Source organism: Doryrhamphus excisus, chromosome 13 (assembly GCF_030265055.1).
Source record: "Doryrhamphus excisus isolate RoL2022-K1 chromosome 13, RoL_Dexc_1.0, whole genome shotgun sequence".
Lineage (NCBI taxonomy): Eukaryota > Metazoa > Chordata > Actinopteri > Syngnathiformes > Syngnathidae > Doryrhamphus > Doryrhamphus excisus.
In genome coordinates, this window is record NC_080478.1 from 6,434,316 (window position 1) to 6,458,172 (window position 23,857).

Here is a 23,857-nt window from a genome sequence, read left to right on the forward strand (position 1 = left end):
TCACCACAGACAAATAGTCTTGCTTCATCGTGCTAAAAGGACTCAAGCCTCGGTGGCACTTTTTGCTACAAGAAGACGCCGTTCCACCAATCCAAATGTTCCACATCGTAGCCCCTCCGTCGAGTCATCACAGTCAACAATGCGCTGTGAAATATCAAAGTGTGGCCTGCCCTTGTTTGGCACAATCCCGTCAGCTGTCATTTGCTAATTGAGTTTAGCAGGCGCATCAATGTCTCTCCACAGAGACGCACAAGAGAAGTGAGCATTAAAGGGCTTTTTTGGATTACATTGACTTCAGGGGACAGTTTTCCACTCCAAGTGTGGTCCTCTCCGGTGCCGTGCCACGTTGTCCCAACAGGGCTTTCATTCCAAGGCCGGCGACGGGCCACACCTTCCCCAACACACACACACACACACTCCCAGTAAGGACATTGCTTTAAACCAGTGATTCTCAACTGGTGGGTCGTGAACCAAAAGTGGTTTTCATCAGGTCACGAGTCTTAATCTTAAAACCAATGATGGTTGTTCATGTTCTACTGGCATTAAGACATTGAATGAGTCTGTCCTGTTGCTTGTTGAGCCCTATAAAATGTTTATATTAGACAACTAATATTTGGGGGCGGCACGGCGGTCGAGTGGTTAGCGCGCAGACCTCACAGCTAGGAGACCAGGGTTCAATTCCACCCTCTGTGTGGAGTTTGCATGTGTGGGTTCTCTCCGGGTACTCCGGTTTCCTCCCACATTCCAAAAAAAAGCTAGGTTAATTGGTGACTCCAAATTGTCCATAGGTATGAATGTGAGTGTGAATGGTTGTTTGTCTATATGTGCCCTGTGATTGGCTGGCCACCAGTCCAGGGTGTACCCCGCCTCTCGCCCGAAGACATAGGTTAGGGATAGGTTCCAGCACCCTCGTGAGGAAAAGCGGTAGAAAATGAATGAATGAATGAACTAATATTTGGAACGTACATATTAGTTGTCTATTTCATTTGGAGGTGATTGGAATGGTCCTGTAAAATTGCTAATGCTAAACGCTCGGGGGCTTATGGGATTTTCAATATCGATTAGCGTCGCGCTAATGCATTTGTTTAAGTGCATTCTGTTTATGTGCATTCTGTTTATGTTGAAAGTCAGAGAAATTCACATGCTTTATTTCTGCATGTTTAGTTTTCAACCTTGACAATTTGGGAGTTTTGGGATAAAAACATGTTATTCCTGAAATGTTTATTAAACTTGTGCAGTCCCCTCAAATTCAAATGGCACTGTCTTATTGTTTTATTGAATAGAATATATTTGAGAAATTTCAGTAGTTGAAATTCCAAGCTAGTTGAGAACCACTGCTTTAAATGCTAAACCTGTAGTTACAAAACAAACAAAAAAAGTGTTGCTATGGGAACCATCGTCAGTGCGTACATTCTCTTAATTTTTTTTTTTTTAACATCCAGGGTAGGCTCAACTTTGGCTTGTTTTTGTGCAAAAAAAACAAAAACAAAATGTTTTTTTCCCCCCCGGGAAAACGTCCTTCCCAAATATACAAGTAACGTAATTATACCCACTTTAGGTATGTTATAATATAATACGAGTAGCCGTTTACTTAATTCTTCAGGAATTCTAAAATGTCCGTTCCACAGTTCTCTCATTTGTTGCCATGACTGACTGAATGGTACGAATGAGTCCTTGCATGTGTAAGGTTCTCTGTACTAGTATGGCTTTTACTCCAACGGAGGGACGCACGGGACAAAAACAAGACAGGAAAAACACACAAAATATATCCTAAAAACAGAGACAATGCTGTAATTGTAACCGATTTAAAAAATAAGACCTAACGAGGAGACTGAGAACAGAGAGTGCTGTACTATGGTTCATGGAGGATCATATAAACGGATTATACATTTTTAATCTTAATCTAGGATGGACCATAGTCGCCTTTTTTCCACAGTAGCTGGGGTACCAAATGCTCATTGTCATTCTAAAGCCCAACCAACCAACCAACCAACGTCTGGAGTTATACTCCATAGTCTCCACTTTGCTGCAGCCCTCAGTCTCCTCTTGGATAACATTTCTTAAAAAGTAAACACAGGTTGTCGTTGTTGCTTGTTAGCGAATCTCATTCCGACGGCTGTTTGGTGGATTCTGCAGTTTCCCGCAGTACTATTTTGAAAAAGTGAGCCGAGTAGCAGCTACAGTGACTCAATCAAAGGAAGGGGTAAATAAATTCCAGCACTAAAATTAAATGGGTACCTCCTTGGCTCATGTACCAGGTGGAAATTAGGTTGTGGTTTTTTGTAATACTTAAGAGTATTCCAATCCAGTATTCAGATCAGATATCGGGACAATATCAGCAAAAAGTTACATCTGCCTACATCTAAAATGTATGCCACAATCCACCCCATCAGGTCAGCCGGATACAGCCCACGTTATCACAAAAGCAGTGATAAGTGTCTGGTGGTGGCACAGAACCGGGGAAGTTTAATACGAGCAAAACTCACCGCTAGCTCAAGATTATCACTAGCTATAACAGAAAAGATGACCAGCCCCGGTCGATGTTGAGTAAATTTGGGTTGAAAGGTTCGAGCACCTCGAACCTTGCTATATTTTGCCTCCCTTCCGCTACAATGGGGATGAAACTTGATTCCACATGTTTAAAGAAGTTTATGGGTCAGTTTTTCCTCATACCTACTATTGCCCATTATCACCCTCTGTTTGATCATCAATATTGGATCGGAAGTGAAAATCGGGACACCCCTAGTAATAGAGCTAACTAAAAAAAAAAACAAAAAAAACATCTATCATAAGTAAACCTTGCGTCTTACGCGATTCGATGCTTGGCAGAGCTAATAAAAGGATACACAAAGTGGGTGCCGAGGGATGAAGTCACCACATCCTTGTAAGCTGCCTTGGCTGAGGTCAGGAGGTCTTCCCTTTCTAAATGCTTGAGTGGACCCTGAAGTGTCCTCACTTGGTCTTCCCATCCAGCATCTTCTCCTTCTCATTTGCAGTGGCGGTCCAGACGGTCGTCCAATAGCGATGGCAGGCCATCTCCAGCAGCTCCATCCCACCGGCCAGCTTCTGTTGAGCAACGAACACCCCCACCATGACCACCAAGTACAGCCTGAAGGGGGCCCAGAGCCACAGACCGGCGAAGCACAGTACGATAAAAGCGCTCCAGTAGATCAAGGAGGCGGCTTTGATCAGAGACACGCGCAGCTCCGACTTGCACGGCGGCACACGAGTAACGCCATCCCGCTCAAATCCCCGTGGCTGGCCCGAGTAAAAGTCCCGCAGGCGGACCTCCTTCTCGGCCCAGCGCTCCCGACACCAGGACTCAAGGTCGGCGGTGGAGGTGGGCAGCGACGCCACAGTATAACGCTGCACGTGGAAGTGGATCTCGCGGGGGAACTGGCCTAGCATGAGGTGGCGTTCCGTCTGAGGGATGTTCTTGGGGTAAGCCACGGTGATGTCGTGGACGGCGTCCAGGTTGTCTCCTGAGGACAGAAGCAACATTTTAAGTGTTTAAATAAACATCTTTGCCTGTCCCACTGGAACGTAGAATTATACGAATAAAACTGAGGCAGACTGTCAAACCACCACCACCATGCCCATCAGGGACACAGAGGGTACAGAATTAAACAGTGCAATGATATCACACTTTCATAACACCTGCTTGGAGAGTTAGTGTCCAATATAAAGCGAGGTGGGGGCAGTGGGGTCAGAATTAGTATTTAAGAACATTGGGCGGCTGCCAGAGTGATTCGCTCATGGGGAAACATTAGAGGCAGCAGTTGGCTGTCTGGGAATTGGAAAAATACGCAGGTATGCTGTACTGGATGAACTGGGCACTGGGAGTAGCAAGGCAGCAAAGTAGCAAAAGCACCGAAACGTTTTACTTGAGATGCATAAAAACAATGGGAACTTGACGTCCTGGTGGACCAGGACTTAGTATGTTAAGTGTAAGCTTGCTTATGAAACTGATCATGGGCAGTCAGTCAACTGGCTTCTTCGAGTTGTTCATTGTTTGTCACCCACAAGGCATGCAGGTTAACTTCCTGTTGGGGAAGTTTGCGTGTGGGCCTCCTAGCACGCAACGAGTATACATGTACAATAATCCCTTGTTTATCGCGGTTATGTGGGTCCAGACCCGACCGCGATAAGTGAATGTCTGCGAAGTGGGATTCATTCATTCATTCATTCATTCATTCATTCATTCATTCATTCATTCATTCATTTTCTTCCGCTTTTTCCTCACAAGGGTCGCGGGGGGTGCTGGAGCCTATCCCAGCTGTCTTCGGGCGAGAGGCAGGGTACACCCTGGACTGGTCGCCAGCCAATCACAGGGCACATATAGACAAACAACCATTCACACTCACATTCATACCTATGGACAATTTGGAGTCGCCAATTAACCTAGCATGTTTTTGGAATGTGGGAGGAAACCGGAGTACCCGGAGAAAAGCCACGCATGCACGGGGAGAACATGCAAACTCCACACAGAGATGGCCGAGGGTGGAATTGAACAAGTGGGATTCAATATTCATTCATTCATTCATTCATTTTCTACTGCTTTTTCCTCACGAGGGTCACGGGGGTGCTGGAGCCTATGCCAGCTGTCTTCGGGCGAGAGGCGGGGTACACCCTGGACTGGTGGCCAGCCAATCACAGGGCACATATAGACAAACAACCATTCACACTCACATTCATACCTATGGACAATTTGGAGTCGCCAATTAACCTAGCATGTTTTTGGAATGTGGGAGGAAACCGGAGAGACTTTGTACATTTCTACCATTATTAGAGTTAGACATTAAATCAAAAACCCTACACTCATATTACCCAATATAGTAGATGTAATCAGAGAAAATAAGCCATTTAAGACAAAAATCAGACTTGTGCTTGTGTGTGTTTCAATAAATGTCTTCCAGACATGTGGAAGTGACAGCTAGGACCTATTATGCCTTTTCCACTTTTCCGACCTATAAATGTGGTTAGAATGTTGTATTTTTGTGTTAAACAATGCCAAAGTTTCAGATAAAGAGGTGCATTTGGAAGTGAGCCCTGAAAGAAGTTTGGGATGGCTAAACACAGAGTTCTATCCAGATCCAGACTTCCTTTTATGGGCTGCATATTGCCTGCACACAGTAAATGCGGACCTACTACGTATCCGGAAGTCTTTGGGAATGCTTGGGAGTGTAACCAATCTCATAGAAGTGGGCGTACCTAGAGGAGGGACAGGTGTGGAGTAAACTGTCTGTAACTGTAAGCTGACAGTGCTGAAAAAGGTGCATAATCTGGAAGATCTAGAAAGCATTCTGTGCGTTGCTGCTCTAAAGGAGTCCACAACTCAGTACAAAAGGACTGAAAATGAGCATAAAAGGTCCCATTTAAACTATATTTGCTTAATTTGGCCAAAGAAAATCTTAAGTATACATCTTTTGACTAATAATAGGCCATAGTCAACCACAAAACAAGGATAATTGATGAACTAATTTTTGAAAAAATGCAATAGAATGAGGGAGCGATGTTCAAACCATGATAGAGCGAGGGAGGAGTGGAAATAAGTGTGTGTCTATTTTGATGCCTGCATAGTAGATGTGCAGACCTCGAGTCCTTCTACTTGGACTTAAGACAGACTCGAGTCACAAGTTTGATGACTTTGGACTTTGCAATATCGTCAAAGACTTGCAACTCGACTTTGACATCAATGACTTGGCACTTGACTCTGGCTTTAGTCTGATGACTTCAAAAATACTCGACATTTTCAGTGAGTGTGTTTAGTAAAATGTGTCCCCTTTCAAATGATTTAACTCATGTGATTGTGATGATGTCATAACATGGTTTCCCTTTGAATCTGCCTCACTGATGCCCCGATTAATGTCCAATCAGTGTGTGGATTACATAAATCCTGAATGCTATGTTAGCACTTTTTTCTATGACTAAGTCCTGTCACACTGGTCTTGTTTTGCTTAAAAAATTTGCAGGTATGCTGGAGCCTATCCCAGCTGTCTTTGGGCGAGAGGCGGGTTACACCCTGGACTGGATGCATTCATTGTATTTGTCTAATTTAATAGATTATTACATTGTCTATTTGGGAGACACTAAACAGTGCTTAGGACTTGTAAGGACTTGAAAATGAGGAGCCTGATTTGCGATGTGTGAGTAAGAGAGTAAATGCCAAGCTGTTTAACTGCACATAGAAGAACACCTCCACAAGCACGTTGAGGTTTGCCTCTGATTACTTTTCTGTGCAACTCCAGCTGGGTTTGCTACCAACGGACGGCCTAATTATGGAAATAAACACAGATTTGCGTGTTTTCCCACAAATAAAAAATATGTTATTTGGTCAAAAATCTGCATGTCGCAAATGCTAATTTAATTGCACAAGACGGCGAGATGGGGCGGCACGGCGGTCGTGTGGTTAGCGCGCAGACCTCACAGCTAGGAGACCAGGGTTCAATTCCACCCTCGGCCATCTCTGTGTGGAGTTTGCATGTTCTCCCCGTGCATGCGTGGGTTTTCTCCGGGTACTCCGGTTTCCTCCCACATTCCAAAAACATGCTAGGTTAATTGGTGACTCCAAATTGTCCATCGGTATGAATGTGAGTGTGAATGGTTGTTTGTCTATATGTGCCCTGTGATTGGCTGGCGACCAGGGTGTACCCCACCTCTCGCCCGAAGACAGCTGGGATAGGCTCCAGCACCCCCGCGACCCTCGTGAGGAAAAAGCGGTAGAAAATGAATGAAGACGGCGAGATGCCTTTTCACTTCCTGGTTGCTATGGAGCATGTACTGTATTCAATGGACAAGATGCAGGCTGAGCTCTTATCAAATGCACTTCTGCCACCTTGTAGCCGTTTTCTTCGGCCTAAAACAGCACCGAACGTGCTCTCTTCTACTGTAGAGTTGCATCCTCACCTCTTTGTGCCTCAGGTGCAAAAAAAGTAAGTCATTTGTGACAAATGAGTGAAGGAATCCCATTTGATATCCCATATCTAATTCTGTTTGACAGATTAAACTTCTGACCTTTTCGTAACCGGTCCACAATGAAAGTGAACCCGGTGGTGCGTGGATGCAGTACATGTTCGAATTTCGGGAGGTTGCTCTGGGTGGCGAACTTGTCGCTCCTGGCTCTCGTGTTTTCTGCAAGAGACACAGGATAAAGTTGACAGTTACCGTCACAACAACTGTACGGCAGAAATGCAGGTGTATTTGTAATGGGGGTGACAATGAAGGGACACTTACGATATTGTAAACAATAGAGGACAACTACTGTAATAAAATAGTACTATTGTATTTAGATTAAACAAGTCGTAACAATAATAATAATAATAGTGGTGTTGGTTACAGGGTGAGTGACTACATTCCAGCAGATACACTTAAGCAGCAGAAAGTGGGAGGATATAAACATAGAAAAGATGAGTGTTTATTAACCAAACATTTCCCTGGAACATGTAAACTATATGGTGACTCATTAGTCATATTATGTAACACAAGAAGCTCCTTCAGGCAGGCATGGAGGACAAAAGGGACGACAGAGAGGCAGTTAATCTGGACGCGGACCCCGGCTTGTGATTCTTATACAAGCTTATGTGTCATTTGTAGAAGATTTAAGTCAAGCTTAAGTGCGCCTTCATCACCTGTTTAGTAAAGGGTGGTACGTTTCCGTGTTAGGGAAAAAAACTCCATTAAAACTGCATGAACATAATGAACATACACAGTATCTGGCGCACACGTAGCCCTTTTTGTAACTCCTATCATATTTCCTCCGAAAAAAAAATAACACGGCATCTGTAAAGCTGCACACTTTAAGGTGTTGTTTGAAGAGAAAGTTCTGCACCTTGTGACATGACAGAGCCACATATTTCACCAAAAAGAATAAGGGTTTGAAAAAACAAGATCTTCACTGACAGAAGAGCACATTCTGCTGCAAGGCGAGGGGAAAAAATAGATTAATTAATTAATTAATAAAATTAATAAATTAATTAATTAATACAATTATTTGGACAGATACCTTTATACCAAAATCAAGGTTAAAACACAGTTGGAGCACAAAAATGTGAAATGCAGCCATCTGGAAGAATGCCAACAGAAGAATTGGAAGCGAGGCTAGCTAGTTAGCTAGCTAGCTTCCAGCAACCCGGGTGTAATGCGCAAAATCTGCCTGAAAATTGTCTATGGAGCTGAAGCAGTGCAGCAAAATTAAAAGGGACATATCCAAGAATGTATTCATGCACACTGACTGGGTGTAAGAATGCAAATTGACATGTTACAAGCATTATTGTCATTATGTCTGACGCCGAGATAATCTGTCACTGCTTTTGGTTTGCGACCTGTGCAGGGTTTAACCTGCCTGTCACCCAAAGTCAGCTGGGATAGGCTCCAGCATACCCCCCGCCACCCTCGTGAGGACTAGCAGCACAGAAAAAGGATGGATGGATGCTTTGGCTGTCCTATTTTCAACTTTTACATGCAGCACACCATGTACACTCACAACTGGAGCATGCACCGTTATACACTTTCATCTCCAAAATATTGCACAAACAAACCGTGGCTGTAGCTTATCCCCCCATCCGTTCACCGGAACTGCCTGTATGTCACATGGTTGAAACCCAGCAACAAATACCTGGTACTCTCTGCAGTTTAGTAAATAAACAACCAACAGCCAATGAAATATGGTAATAAATGTATTGTGAGGTCTTGTTATAGATGGCTTCATACGTCCCCCCGCAAGTCCCCCATGTCTTGCTCCCAAATAAGCCTGGAGCTTTAAGAGGCTTACATACTGTAGTGCGCATACTCATGTCATCCAACATGAAAAGACCCTAAAGCTACTGCTCAATTATGACGTCAACTTTACTCCACCCTTGATGGCATCCTGATGTATGCATAGACATTTAGCTTTCCCTCGAAAAAAATAAAAAAATAAAAAATGGGATTTTGCTTGGCTTAAGAAAAAGGATTTATGTGCTGGTGTCACTTGTCACATCAAGACCATGGTGGGCGAGATGACAGCGTCGAGTCCAAGCATTTGGTTATGTATTATCACTTTCAAATTGTGTCTGTAAAGCGGTATTAGCGCCAAAGGCCAATGCGGGGACAGACCATGCCGGGAAGAGTGGCTAATGTGAAATCCGGGCAATTTATCACAAAAAACGTCAACGGCTACATTTTTTTGCTTCTCACCGGTGAGGTCGGTGCCCTCAGGGAACAGAAGCAGCTGCAGGGGCTCTCTGATGTCACAGAAGTAGTCTAGCATGTTCTCCAAGTGTTCCTTGTCCTTCTCCCAATGGCGATGGATGAAGATAAAGCAGGCCACCTGCATTGCCCAGCCTGCAATGTTAAGGCGTCAGTTTTATCTGAATTCAGGTTACAATAACAAGGTTCTCAGGGCTCTACATTAAAAACAAAAATGACTTGCCCATGGGGAATCCTTAAGGTGAGAACTACTTGCCCGAACTTGCCTGAATATGCTGATAATTCATCAGATAATAGTACTGATGCATTGTATTTGGAGGAATGTCTGAAACGTATGCTAACATGGCATGCCATACTACCTTACACATCGTAGTCGTCGTAAGCAGTGATATTTATAAGTTGTGCACCACAATGAAACATTATTGAATAGACACATTTGTGTACTAGTAAAGTGTTTTTAATCCAGAAAAAAATGCTCAATGGTCAAACAATAATTTGGGAAAAATCCACAGAGAAATGGAAGCGCTAGATTTTGTAGCTTGTGCAAAATCAGCACTTGGTATTGGATCTAATGGGTGGTGTTTCATTGTGACCACTTCAAATTGTCACAGCAATGTGATTCACTCACCTGTGCCATCATTTGATTTGCTGCCGCTAATAAAATACTTGTTTAGGGGGCACTGGTTCATCACTTTTTGCTGTTTTCCTTCACAAGTTGTTGAAGAATTAGACCATGTTGGCAGGGACGCCAGTCAAAGTATCGCTGATGGGTTGATCGCGAACAAGAACGGGTGTGGGTAAAACGCAGACTGTGGACTGCGAACCGCGGTCTAAATAAACGATTCTGATTGGTCCATTTCAAGATTTGCAAGGATTGCTTTGCAAATTACCACCGGAATTACGCAGTCCGTGTTTTACCAACACCCAACAAGAACCGCTTTTAAAAAAACTCTTGGCAGTACGGCATGCCAAAGTGCACTTGCCCGACGGGAATATCACTGATTGGATTTACTTGCCCCAATTTTGTTTTAACTTGCCCCGGGCCATCGGTACATCGTTATTGTCGAGCCCTGGTTCTTATGGCCATGTTGAGATTAAAGACAACGCCCCTTTGGTAAAAATCAAAATCCACCTACCGAAGCCCGGCACGGCCTTCAGCGCAGCCTTGAGGCAGATCTTCTCCAAGCGGAGGTAGCTGTACCTCAGCAGACAGCACCAGAGGAACATCCAGTCCAGGCGCGTGCGGTGGTTCATGATGATGACACTACGCTCCCCAGGGACGAAGGCGTCGCCGGTGATCACTACTTTCACCCCGAAGACCAGTTCCAACAAGGACTGCAGAGGGAAGGAGGATCGATGAGATGATCTGTACGAGTATGTACTATATCCTTTACAACTCTTACTAGCAAATAACCAGTTACAGTGGAATATGCAGTGGTCACTGCAAAATGTTAAGCAGCGTTTACACTTGCATGCATTTTGCCTCCGCATTGTCCTGTAATTTGCCATGGCAATGAGTGTCATTTATTTATAGGCCTGAAAAACGTGAAGAGTACTTTGCACACTGTTTGCGTTCTATTTACAGTGGTCCGCATTGGAACAGAATGACTGTGCACCCTCAACACTTATTTACACGTTGTCAAGTACTGTTTACGTCCATTTTACGACATCCGTGAAGCAGTCATGGCAAAGATTAGACCAGGGGTCTCAAACTCAATTTACTTGGGGGCCACTGGAGCTAGGGTCTGGGCGAGACTGGGCTGCATCAGGTTTTTCAAAAAAAAAAAAAACAAACAAACAGAAAAATTAATAAACTTTGCTTTGGTTTCGATTTTCTACAAGAAAAGCTCTGATAAAACATTCCACTGTTCTCAAATATCTTAAAATATCATAAAATAAGATGAAAAATAAATAAACAAATCAAGAATAAAGAAAATCAATCAATCAGTAATAAATAAATAAATATAATAATAATAATAATAAAACGGCAAATAATAAAAACTTAAGAAACCACATATAGTTGGTGGGTAGACAAATGATTTTTTTCAGATTAAAATGAACAAAGCATTATTAGAGCCCTGTAGACATGACAAAACACGACTATAGTCACATTTATACTTTATTTACAACATATTGCGCAACTGCAGGGTCTGGAGACACATGCTAACTCGCAAACTAGAGAGCTAGCGACCTAAATAGTAGTCTTCAAGTTATTTCCTTTAAACTTAAATAGCCAAAAACTTACCACTTCCACACGGATAGGGAGGATAACTATTCAGTTATTTAACCTTTAACATGAACATTAATCAAACGTAATAATTTTTTCTGGGTACATGATACCATACAGCATCCATATCAAACTTGCGCGGGCCGCACTAACTTTAAACTTTCATATCAAGGCGGGGGCCTCAAACTAGTGTCCTGCGGGCCAACCCGCGTGTTTGAGACCCCTGGATTAGACCTATTCATGTTATGCAAAGAGACACGCCGAGACATGCATGGATACACATCGCCTGCATTGTCCAGGCATAGGTTGCGTCGTGTTCACATTGTGGTGCGTTCACAACTATCCATCCATCCATTTTCTATGCAAGTCGGTGATAAACAACAACTTACACATGACATGTAACTTAAAACTTATTTCCAAATGCCCATAGGGCATGTTGGCTAGCAACAAACATATGAACAATAAAACATTGCATGTCAAGAGCATGTGTAACACCTCCTTATGTGTTGATGTCTGTGTTGTTTGGATCACTTTTTTGGCTACAGGCTATAGATTGCATCTGGCTGCAGTTTGCCCACCATTTCTTACTAAGATACGCAACACAATAATTACAATCTTTCCTGAGTTCAGTGAGGAATAGCAGCAAGCAGCACATCATGCGCCGTCATCAAGGAGGACTATCCACAGGTCGAGCATGTGATCTGATTACAGCTCGTCTTTCATCTTCACATTCCACAATTCAATTAGCATTGTCTGTAGATTTCACCACAATCTGTGTCCAAATCAATCATGATTCTATTAATTGAGATCCGCCCTGGAGCGGAAGTGATTGTCTGAGCCACAATTACATACACACAATACATCACGGTGCAGCTCGCGAGTGCAAGTTTTTTTTTTTTTTACTTAATAACCAAACAAGTTGAGAAACACACATAAGTAGACCGAGCAGATACCCACCACTGGCAGGGTGAGCCAGGTAGCGACGATGCGGTCAGTGATCCAGCGGTACCAGGTGGGGGACAGCAGCATGAGGGGCAAGACCGGACCCAGCATGAAGATGCTTCCGAAGAAACTGGCCAAAAACAGGGTCAGTATAAAGTAGAGACCCCGCACTGACACAGCCATCTGTGAGGACAGAGAGGGCAACGGGATCGAATTAGCTTGAGGAAAAAGTCAAAGCTGTACAAAATAAAGTACTTCTTTCTCATGCTTCAGCAAACACATGATGGATTACGGATGCGAAGCCTGCTCTTCCGATGTACTGTATTTTCCCACAAACAGTGGAAAATCCATTGCGAACATTCCTGGAGTGGAATGTAAATAGACAAACTGTTCTGACTGTGGGTAAGTAATTTTGTCTACATGGTCACTCAATCAAGAGTGGCTTCAAATTCCCGGAATGTGTTGGAGCATTACCGTAGCTTCTCTCTGAATTCAGGGTGGGCAAATTCAACAATTGCTGTGTGGAACTGATTGTTGATTAATCACGTGTTGCCCCGTTTCTTCAACACGGACCACTCTATATGGACGGTCTCAGCTAGTTTGCCATCTGTAGAAAAACATTGGCACTGCTAGAGCCGCATTACCTTGGGCTCACACTGAATCAGTCGTGGAGGAGACCCAAAAAAATAGGTAATGATTAAAAAAATACAAAGGAGCCCCCCCCCCCCCCCCCCCCCCCCCCCCCCCCCCCCCCCCCAGAAGGTTCAGAATTCCTGGTTGCACCCTTGATTGAACCACACAATCACCTTCAGACAAAAACATATTTGAGAGAGCAGTCGGCTGGTGAGCTGGTCCAATGAAGTAAATACATTTTCAGTTTATTTGCTTTAGATTCAGGAGATTGCTGTCCAGCGTTGGAAACCTTAGCTACTGTGTGACTGATAATAACATCGTCAACTTCAAAGACTCACCATACTCTGTCAACTTTGTTCTTCAAATGCCATATTAAAAGATTTTTAACTTGCTACCCCGGCGAGAGATAATGTTTTGCAAGGTGCAAAATTGATATCATTCTCCCAAATCAAAGTTCCACACAGCAGACATGTTTATTTTGGGTTTGGCACGCCTGCGCAGTGTGAAGGAAAGAAGTGGGCGGGGAATGATTGCTACAGGCTGGGTCTTGGTAAAAATCAATATTTCTCCTGTATGAACTTTTGCTCCGTTTTGATACAATGATCTCACTGCTTCTTTGAACTCACTAGATGTGTTCAGGTCGTCCTGTCCACGCTATCGCACAGCTGGCTTCTTTTGAACAGCGGGAGTGTCCACTCCTTAAAAGAAGAAAAAAAAAGTTCCTCACTCCTGTAACTTCCCACACCGATCTTTGTTCCGGACAGATGGAGCTTTTGGAGAGTGACTCAAAGCTTTGATAATAATAATATTGTGAACAATATTCATTGAGAGATAAAACAATGCCATAACAGGTGCTTGCTGCAATAGTACAAGCCAGAGGTGATTGATCGATGTTGAAAGGCCGATGTTGATCGGTGGCCGATCGATTGGAGCATCCCTCAAAAAAGCACCTCGGCATTTGAATTAAAAACAACGTTTCATTTTTCTGCATGCGGCCTTTGGTGGAAAAAGTTTGGACACCCCTGCGGTAATCTCTCACTACTTCACGCTTTGAATTGTAGCTTCATTCTATCACAGTTTTTCAAAAATATATGAATAACTTTTCATGATTGAATACTGATATTATTAGAACATATGCATGTATAAGCAAGGATTTAAGCATATTTCTTAGCCAAAATAAAGTATTTTCCAGCCCAAAAAAAATGGCTACATGAACTAAAAGACAAATACAAAGCATTCAAATACGTTGTAATGTAATGTAGTACTCTACACTGGTCACTAGGTGTCAGTAATGTTCTTGTTATGTTCGGTGAGGCACTAGACGTGATCGCCGGAACAACAGGCTTTTATGGCAGGTTTGAATGATCTCATAACGGGCACAGTGATCATAAAACTCAACTCTGAACCCCATCACTTCCTGTTCGCCCCCTCACACAGTCTCCCTATCACCGGAGCACACTGACAGCAACAGGAGTTTTATTCATGTCTTGAATGGCTTATTTTCTGTTATTCTGTCTAGTATATTGGATTTGTTTAACCCAGCTATATTATTACATTATGCAATTACTAGTACATTCCATTTCATACACGTTGATTAATTTCCCTGTATTTACTCACTAGTGGAAAAATAAATGTTAACATTGCAATGGATATAGGTATATATAGTTTTGCCGGTTAGTAAAAAAAAAAGAGGCACATTTATGATCTGTCTCCCAATGAAAAGACTGTAGTGGGCTAGCGCCACGCTGTAAGCACTGTACCACTGCCGATGGACGGCTTAAAGTTGAGTTATGCGATCCAGATATGCGTTCTCACATAGAGCTCTTCGGGGGCAATCTCTTTGAGGAGTTCAAGTATGAGAGGGCCTTTAATGAGGTCCCAGGCTAGAATGGAACTAAGAATGGATGTTGTGCTATTTGTTAAGTGAGTCGTAGCTGACAGGTTTTATGACCTTGAAGGAAGGAAGAGGATATGAAGAAGGTGAAGAGATAAATCACACATGTCTGAGCCACAATACAATGATCGCTTTATCAAATTGTTCCGGAAAGGGAGCTTTTATTTGCTATTCAACAACACGTAAAAATCCCTACCTGGGTCATACTGTTTGAGTATTGGTATTCGGACCATCAATCTAATTATCAAACAGAACTGTTGCTCTTTGTGAACTCACGACCTACCGGCTGACAGTTGCTTCACAGGAGCTGCCACATAGCAGACATAGCAAACTGGCCATTAGATCCCTGAGGGAAGTGAGCCGAGCCTGTGATCCTTCTGAAATTCAAAACCCAGAAACAGGACCGGCAATTGTCCGTTACGTAACAGCTAAGAGGGGGACTCATCTGTACATGTCAATGACGGACAAGCCCTTGGCATTGCCCGAGGTAATATGACACTTGTGAAACATGTTCCCCACCACTCTCACCAAATGTGCTATACCTAACAAAAAACAGTTATCGCCACATGGTTGCTAACAATACCAGATGAATGTCCAATTAGCCAATCCAAAATCAACGGCGAGCAGTGCCACGTATCATGAATGCCTCTATTCATTTAACTGCTGAGTCTCCTAAAGTCAGTGTCAATAGCGTGACGTGACAAGCTAAACACATTGATCTTTAATGACTAAACCATGACGAGGCATGTGCGGGTTTCCATAGACAAGACCAGACTGGACAAAAATGTTAGTGGGTGGTCTGTCAGACATTCAAAGTGCAGTTCAAAATGCACGCAGTGTTTTTAACGGTCATCCCAAATTCTTAAACATGAATCAAGTGAGCACACATTTTTACATAAAATACATATACATTTCATAGATACAAGTCAATTAATTTTCAAGATAATAAACGGCAGCCTTTTGAGCTGTGACGTTATCCTAGTAAAACATCACAAGACTTTTAAGCATATTTTTGGAAGTTTTTGGGAGAGTACAGTAATGGCACGGCCCATGCTGTGCATCTTTGTAATTGGGCCAAAGACAAAAAGGCCATCGAAGCGTTGTTGTGCTAGCCTGAAGCCTTCAGCTGTGCCTAGAATAAAAAATCCCTCTGTGACTTGTATAGTGCCCTAGGTGTTCGGGTTAGCAGAATCGTAGAACTGGCCAATAAGAAATAAATTTACTGTTCAACGCAAAATCTCGTGGTATTTGACATAATGTGAATGAAACGCTGTCATTGAGAGCAGAATGTTCATATTTCCCCAGCAGACCACTCAATCGTGGCAGAATCTTCTCACAAACACTAACCCGCCCCGTCCCAAACTAATCAGTTCGAAAGTGTGGGCTAAAACACTGGGGGAAAGTTGCTGAAAAAACCTTGAAACTCCCCTTTTAAGGAGCATGAAGCTAGCTGGGTTAGCTTAGTTTAGCAAAGCATGCTGGTGCGGCTGTGTGTGTTTACACTGTTTACAGCACTTGTTGATGCCAAGGAGCGTTTTGCTATCCCCGCTGACATTCTGCAAGTTCCGACACACTTCACTTGAACACACTTCAAAATAACAGCACTCTTTGCCACAATTGGAAAAAAAAATCCTTAGTATTAGTAGATTTATAGATTTATTAGATAGAGTTTTGCATTTATATTTTTAATGTATTTTTTCTATTTCATTTTATTCACTGACCCAAAGGGCAAACACTCTAGTAAAACACGTATAAAGGTACAGTTCTAAATTCTACAAAATTAAAACAGAAAAAAGAATTTGGGGAAAATTCGGATTCTGAACCAAGTCGAGGTGCTGTTGAAAAGCAAAACAGATCTGGAGTAAGAAAAGCAGTGTAATTTTGTGTTTTGAATTGTAAAATGTTGTTGTTGTAACTTGCAGTTGTGTAATCTGTTACTGTTTTTTCACCAAATAGTCCCTTAAGAAAGTAACTCACATATCAAGTATTATTTTTTAAAATAAAAATGTTAATCCTTCTTGAACGTTGTATTTGTATGAGGAGGGCATTTCAATTGCTACGCTAGTGGCATTTTAGAGGAACTATAGTTGATAAAATGCAGATATGGACATTAGTAACCAACCTGTTGAGCCTATACCGTGCTCATTGACAGTTTTATTGATTGGGAACGAATACAATTATTATTATTATTATTATTATTATTATTATTATTATTATTATTATATGAAGCTTGAACGGCCCCCCTCCTCATATGACGACACCAAGTTGATGAACCATTTTAAAATCCAAACCAGTACCTGGAAAGGAATTGTATCAGACCACGTGTGTATGATTTATTTTGGGCACATTTATTTGTAGTGTAGCGTAAACCCCATCTAAAGACAAAGTAAGGGGTCACCAAGCCCTACCATATACTGTGAATGAATAATACATACATACACTACTGTATACTAAATGTTTCAAACAGCCTTACACTGAGCACCGGGGGCCAGTCAATTATTGCCAAGTTTTCCACCACGTAGGTTAAAGGGGGCCTGCAGAGTCTTGAATTGATAAGGCCTTGCTGACGCAGTGAGTGTACAGCAGATGCTACAGGGAATTATTTCATCCAGCAGGTGCGCAATGCAGCTCACACCTTTCCACCTCAATTATCACCATGTGCGTATACACACACACGCACACACACACACACACACACACACACAAACGCTAGGCTCAGACGGGCTTTCGACTGGGAACAGCAGCATGACGCAGCAAGACTCAATATATGGCAACGGAAGGAGCTGAAGGTTTATTAATAAGAAGAAAAATAATTGTGCAGGCAGTAAAGGTTATTGATATTAATGATGGAAAATGTGAGGCAAGGGTATTAAAATTAGCTTTATGTCGGAACACACCCAGGGCGGCAATTGGATAGGATAAAACGTATGTAGCGTAAAAAGCATTGATTACACTTATACGCGTTCTTCTTTTAATTGTAACCACAAGAGACTTGTCGGGACGCTGGGGAAACTGTTTTCCCCAAAGCATCCACGGAAACCCTTTTGTTTCCAGACTCTGCATACTAGAACCAGTTATTAGTTTGATTTAGTCCAATCCATTGGGATTCCATTTACAGTAATAATAATCCTGCAAAGCACCCCCCCCCCCCCTTAGAAACACAAGGCAGCATGCAATGCGCAGCATTTCCCCGCAGTAAGTGGCGAGAGCGGCCCAAGTCAGAATTCTCTGGCAGCCATTGTGCATTCTTTCACTGAAGGCCCGACTCCAGACATCCCGACAGATGCACGCTCAACAATAAGTGTTGTCTGCAGCTTTATGACACAAACAAAGAGGGAAGGAATGAAATAAATAGACAGGGCTGTCATGTAAATTACATATGCTCGTCTTATTTTAAGTTCTGGTAAGCAGCTTGAGAGAGGGGAAGGCCTGCAGCACTGAACAACAACAAAATCTCCAAAGTAGAATACGCTTAAATGATTACCAGTAGTTTAGCCACAAACTGCACTGGAGTCAGCTGCTGACAAGGCGACGCCTTAGAAGCTATATGTAGTGTTACCAGTATGATTTTTTTTTCAGCATGATACTTTTAAAGGAGACTCATTATGTTTTTCTACTTTTCTGACCTTTAAATGCAGTTAGAAGGTTGTATTCTCGTGTTAAACGATGTCAAAGTTTCATATAATGAGGTTTGCGCATTTGCAAGTGAGTTTGGGATGGTTCAAAACTCTCGGTTTCGGAGTGTGTTGTAGAACTAGAGTTTTGTGATGTCACAGATGGGCCATAAAAGAAGCGGGACAGCGCCTGTGTATTGTACTGAAATGAAAAGTATTCCGCTCGTCTGTACACTTCATTGAAGATGTGATTCTTGACGTGACTGAAAACAGGAAGGTGGTGGTAGTTGATCTTGCGGCCACGTTGTGTCTTTGGGAACAGTCGTGTCTTCATTGAAGGTAAAAGTAACCTTAAATGCTTATTTATTTATTTATCCTTTCATTTGTTGTTTACATTCATTCATTTTCTACCGCTTTTTCCTCACGAGGGTCGCGGGGGGTGCTGGAGCCTATCCCAGCTGTCTTCGGGCGAGAGGCGGGGTACACCCTGGACTGGTCGCCAGCCAATCACAGGGCACATATAGACAAACAACCATTCACACTCACATTCATACCTATGGACAATTTGGAGTCGCCAATTAACCTAGCATGTTTTTGGAATGTGGGAGGAAACCGGAATACCCGGAGAAAACCCACGCATGCACGGGGAGAACATGCAAACTCCACATAGAGATGGCCGAGGGTGGAATTGAACCCTGTTCTCCTAGCTGTGAGGTCTGCGCGCTAACCACTCGACCGCCTTGTTGTTTACATGCATTAGGAATTGTTTCATGCATGTAAAACTGTAACTGTAACAGAGACATCATAGACGGGTGACGTAACGTCCGGTTGTGGTTGCTAGTTTGTTCAGCTAGCTAATAGCACGCCAACAAGGAACACATAATATTATATATTATATGTTTTAATAACCCCACGAGACGCGCAGCATATTGCACGCTAACCGAAGCAATATTACGTTGTAGCTTTTCGCCGTTAACTGAAAAACAGGCTAACCAGGGCGGACCCTAACTGAGGCTCCACTGTATCAGTTTGACCCTAGAAGTGACTATTTCCATTTCCATTATCTTCTAAGGGAGAGTTGTTCATCAGAGGTAGAAACAGCCTCCCTTTAAGTTTGTGCAGTACTACAAAACTAAAGTTTCAACCTCAACTTTGCAAAGACAAGCGTACAAGGTCGTGGAGTCTCTCTGTAATTACACGTTTGTTTCCGTGGTCTGTAGATAAATGCGGAGTATCCTTTTGGAAAATTAAAATAGACGGGGTGGGGTGGGGGGAATTTCATCAGATGCATGGAGATCTGAAGGTAGAGAAAGATGAAGGTCAACATCTAATGTGGGTTTTAACAAGCACTCAATCAGTCTGAAGGCATCAATTACAGCCCGAGCTACTGGTGAAGCCGAGCCGGCATCCTAACAAGGTGCAATCAGGCTAAATAACAACTGGTGCGGCTCCAATCAGAGGTGCATTTTTCTGAAGGTTTGCACCTCAAGGCGAGAGTGTCATCGTTGACGTGTTCGGCCTGATGCCCTTCAGCGCGTACTAGAGAAATTGAGCCTGGATCTTTTTTTCAACTTAAAAATAACAGCACAATTGACACTAATTTTAAGACATAATAACACATAGTAGAGCGTAGATCTCTGCCAAGGCAAAATAATGATGCCAGTGGACCCTCAAAGGTCACACAGTTCCAGTCAATTACTGGCAGACACGTTCATATTCAATAGCATGGGAAAGCATGTCCAAACCTCCAGACTTGTACTATATTGCTATGGTAATAGAAATAGAAATAGGTGTTACATTTTTAACACCTGAAAGCAATAAAATATGATCATGATTGCTAGCCATATTGTACTACCTGAGTAGCCAGGATGTTACACTTTTGCTGGTCGGCCAGTAGTAATTGCGCTTCTATGATGGTCGTTATATTTCTACTCACTGGTAACTTTCTGTGGTGGCATTGCAATTTGTAAAAAGCCAAATAAAAAGCAAAATGAGATTGTTAGGAATGGAATATTTTCCACTCCATTATAAACAAGTGCAAGTACTATATCCCGATCCATCACATGTGAGAACATATTCCTTTCCTAACAAGTTAATCGTTTGGAAATTTGGCAAAATTATAAGGAATGTTTTTGGCATGTCACGCACATCAGCCAAGGCCAAACCGCCTGATCAGGGATCAACAAAAGTGTGCGTGGAATTCTGACTAATTTTCCAAACCCAAAATGTGCATATGGACAAAAATTGGTGAAATGTCCTGAGTTGTTTATTTATATGCCTTGCTGGTGTTGTTTTTCTTTATGTATATATCGGAAGAATATATTCATGGCGTTCTCTGTGCGCCAATACATTGTCCGTGCATCGCTGTTTTGATTGGGATATCACTATTGTTTACAATTACCATGTATACAGGAATAACCCTGTTTACGCAAGCATTTAAATTAGGTTATTCTGACTGTTTCAGAAACTGGACTATTGACTGCATGTAAAAGTAGTGAATGTCATCAGCATGTGTGGAACTTGGCAAAAGCATACATTTTCATTTTGAGTGAGCATGTATTTAATATTTTACATATTCCAATCCAATATTACAAATTTTGGATTCAAATAAGGTTGGCAAAAGCTTTCATGTAAAGCTATGTGCAAAGAGTTAGCCGTGCGCCTTGTTGTGTAGCTCACACCACATTACGGTACACACAGTTCATTAAAGTACAACGAACAGTCACAACATGGATGAAGTCACATCACAGATTCACTGCTGTATTTCCAGATGGATAGTTTTCAAATATTTAACACTATGCTGACTTTAACACCATAGCAACAGTAGGAATACTATTATTGTTAGGAAAATCAGGCTGGGGAAAACGTTATAATATAATAAACTTAAACTTTTATGGGGATCAAGTCAATACTTGAGATTACAAAAAATTACAAAAGGAAAGTTTATATAGTTTGAAAATTTAATAAAAACAGAGCAAAAGAAATAATGTCATAGCATAGAGTTGAAATATAAAAGTTTTTCTTTTTAAGTAGCATTATTAAAAATACAAAAGAAAATGAATTCATTTTTGGAAAATTGGGTTGGAAATATTAAAATTATGATAATAAAGTCATAATACTGCAAGAAGAAGAAAGTTTAAAGTGTTGGAAAATTAAATAAAGCAGAAAAGTGGAAAAATAAAACAGCTGTAATTTTTTAAAAATAAAGCCATTATGAGGAAAAACGCCACAATTTGTCATATGATAGCATAAAGTTGAAATATTAAAATGTTATTTGTTTAAAGTCGTATTATTACCAGAAACAAAACAAAACAGTATAGTGTTGTCAAAAAGTGCAGCTATTATATTATGAGGTAAAAAAATAACAATTTCATTTCCATAAAGCTGAATTATTTAAAGAAAAATGTTGTTTTTAAAGTTGTAATATTATGAGTAACAAACAAAACTAGAAAAATTTGGGGGTAAAAGTTCTAATATTATGAGAATAAAATCATAAGAAAAAGGTTGAAATCAGAGCAAAAAAAGTGGGAAAATGTTTTTTATGAGACTATAGTCAACATATTATGAGGAAAAAAAGTTACATCCTAACAAAACAAGTCACATTTGTAAGAGAATAAACTCATAGTATTATGAGGAAAAATAATGGCATCGTTGCTGCACAGTTCAAAATATTCAGAAAAAAAACTAAAAACTAGCCAACGACAGTTTGGATAGAGGATGTATGATATAATGGCAATAAAGTCAAAATATTTAGACTAAATGCTAAGAAGAAAAATTATGAAGATTATTTAAAAAGTTGAAATATTGGACTCATGTTGGAAATTCGGGGAAAATTAGGTTGGAGAAAAAGTTGTAGTATTATGAGAATAAAGTCAAGATTTTTTTTTTTTACAAAAGTCACACTATTATGAGAAAAAAAACTTTTTAAAAATGTTTTATTAGGTTCATAAAATTAGGATGATAGAAATGTTAATAATATCATGGCTATAACGTCAAAATATTATGCAAATACAGTTTTAAAATTGTGCCAAGAATATTCATGAAAAATATTTAGTAAATTTAAAGTAAAGATATAAAAAAAAGTAAAGATAGTAAAGTTATGAAAAAACATTTTTAACACTGCTTTACAAAAATATTGAAGCCCTATGTGGCCTTTTTTGGACAACCCTGCATAATAAACTCCATGCTCACTCGAACCCGACTCATAAGAAATATCGATTCAAATTATTCTCAAGCATCAAAGTCTGCCTCATTAATAGACACATCCATATCCATAACAACCAATAACAGTCCGTAACTTTCTGATAACATGCAACACGGGTGAAAAACATTAAGTTTTGTGACTCATCCTGGCTGTGTTCAGGGTGTCAACAACAGCTGTCAATGTTGCTAGGCAACAAAAGTGGTGCTGTGTCAAACAGCTGAACTGTACAGTACATGGAAGGGATCACAAAATGCAAAACCTTTGCAGGGTGGACTTTGTTTTTGTCTACAACAAGCTTGCCTGGTTGCATTTTATTGGGCTGTCAATTTGTTTTTGTTTTTTTTTAACGAATATGACTCACTGCGTTCACACAATTCAGCTGTTAACAAAGCTACATTGTATATTTTGAGGTAAATAGCATTGTCAACATATGTCGTTAGAAAAGAAATAGGTTACGTGTGTTGAAGATGACCTAAATGCTACCCAAGCTAGGTGGAGTGAACACACAAATACACAGTTTGTCGTTCAAGAGGACGTCACACTCCGTGTTCAGCAGGTACAATGACTGGTCAACAACTGTCACGTAATACCATACACACCTTGCGTGGGGTCCTCTTGCCTTAAAGTTTGTCACAGTGTGCGAGCTAACTAGCTAGCTCAAACAGGTCCAGCTACTTGACTGCTACATAGCAGTTTGCGAACGGAAGCTCGCTAGCTCAACTCAGCCAGGCTGGCTAACGGCTAACAACTGCTTCCTGGTCCTCGGGTGTTGATTAAAGTCGGAGGAAACGGTCTATTGATAAAAGGAAAACTTGTCCACCTTCTACATGGATCACGTCGAGCTTGTTTTGGCGGTAGCTAAACGTGTAATGACGTTAACCCGTTGCTAGCACGACCGCCCAACTTGCTACATTTAAGCTGTCATTGTAGCCGGCTGTCGACAGGCGGTGCTGTTTCTTTTCTGAATAGAGACTCATGTCCAGTATGTACTGTAGTTAATGGAAACTTCACTGGCATTTATGCTCAAATTAATCCATTGCGTTGCAATCAAAGTTTAACAATTAATCTAAATCAAAATGCACCCCAAATACAACATTGACACAATGTTGTAAACATGTATACAACATGATATAAAACCAGGGGCTTATTTAGTCATT

The 23,857-nt window shown here is 41.5% G+C and overlaps 1 protein-coding gene across 2 annotated transcripts; it reads right to left on the reverse strand.

Moving 5' to 3' along the window:
- Positions 1-1,206: 1,206 nt before the first annotated feature.
- Positions 1,207-23,642, reverse strand: lclat1 (lysocardiolipin acyltransferase 1). Of its 2 annotated transcripts, XM_058090335.1 has the most exons (7): positions 23,300-23,642; positions 13,615-13,686; positions 12,371-12,538; positions 10,323-10,521; positions 9,175-9,321; positions 7,015-7,131; positions 1,207-3,482 (listed from the first exon to the last, which is right to left on the reverse strand). In XM_058090335.1, exons 3-7 carry the CDS (start codon positions 12,536-12,538, stop codon positions 2,953-2,955), a joined length of 1,161 nt encoding a protein of 386 aa, XP_057946318.1. In that variant the 5' UTR covers positions 13,615-13,686; positions 23,300-23,642; the 3' UTR covers positions 1,207-2,952. The 2 variants fall into 2 exon arrangements, with proteins under 2 accessions (XP_057946318.1, XP_057946316.1); XM_058090333.1 differs by lacking the exon at positions 13,615-13,686.
- Positions 23,643-23,857: the final 215 nt, after the last annotated feature.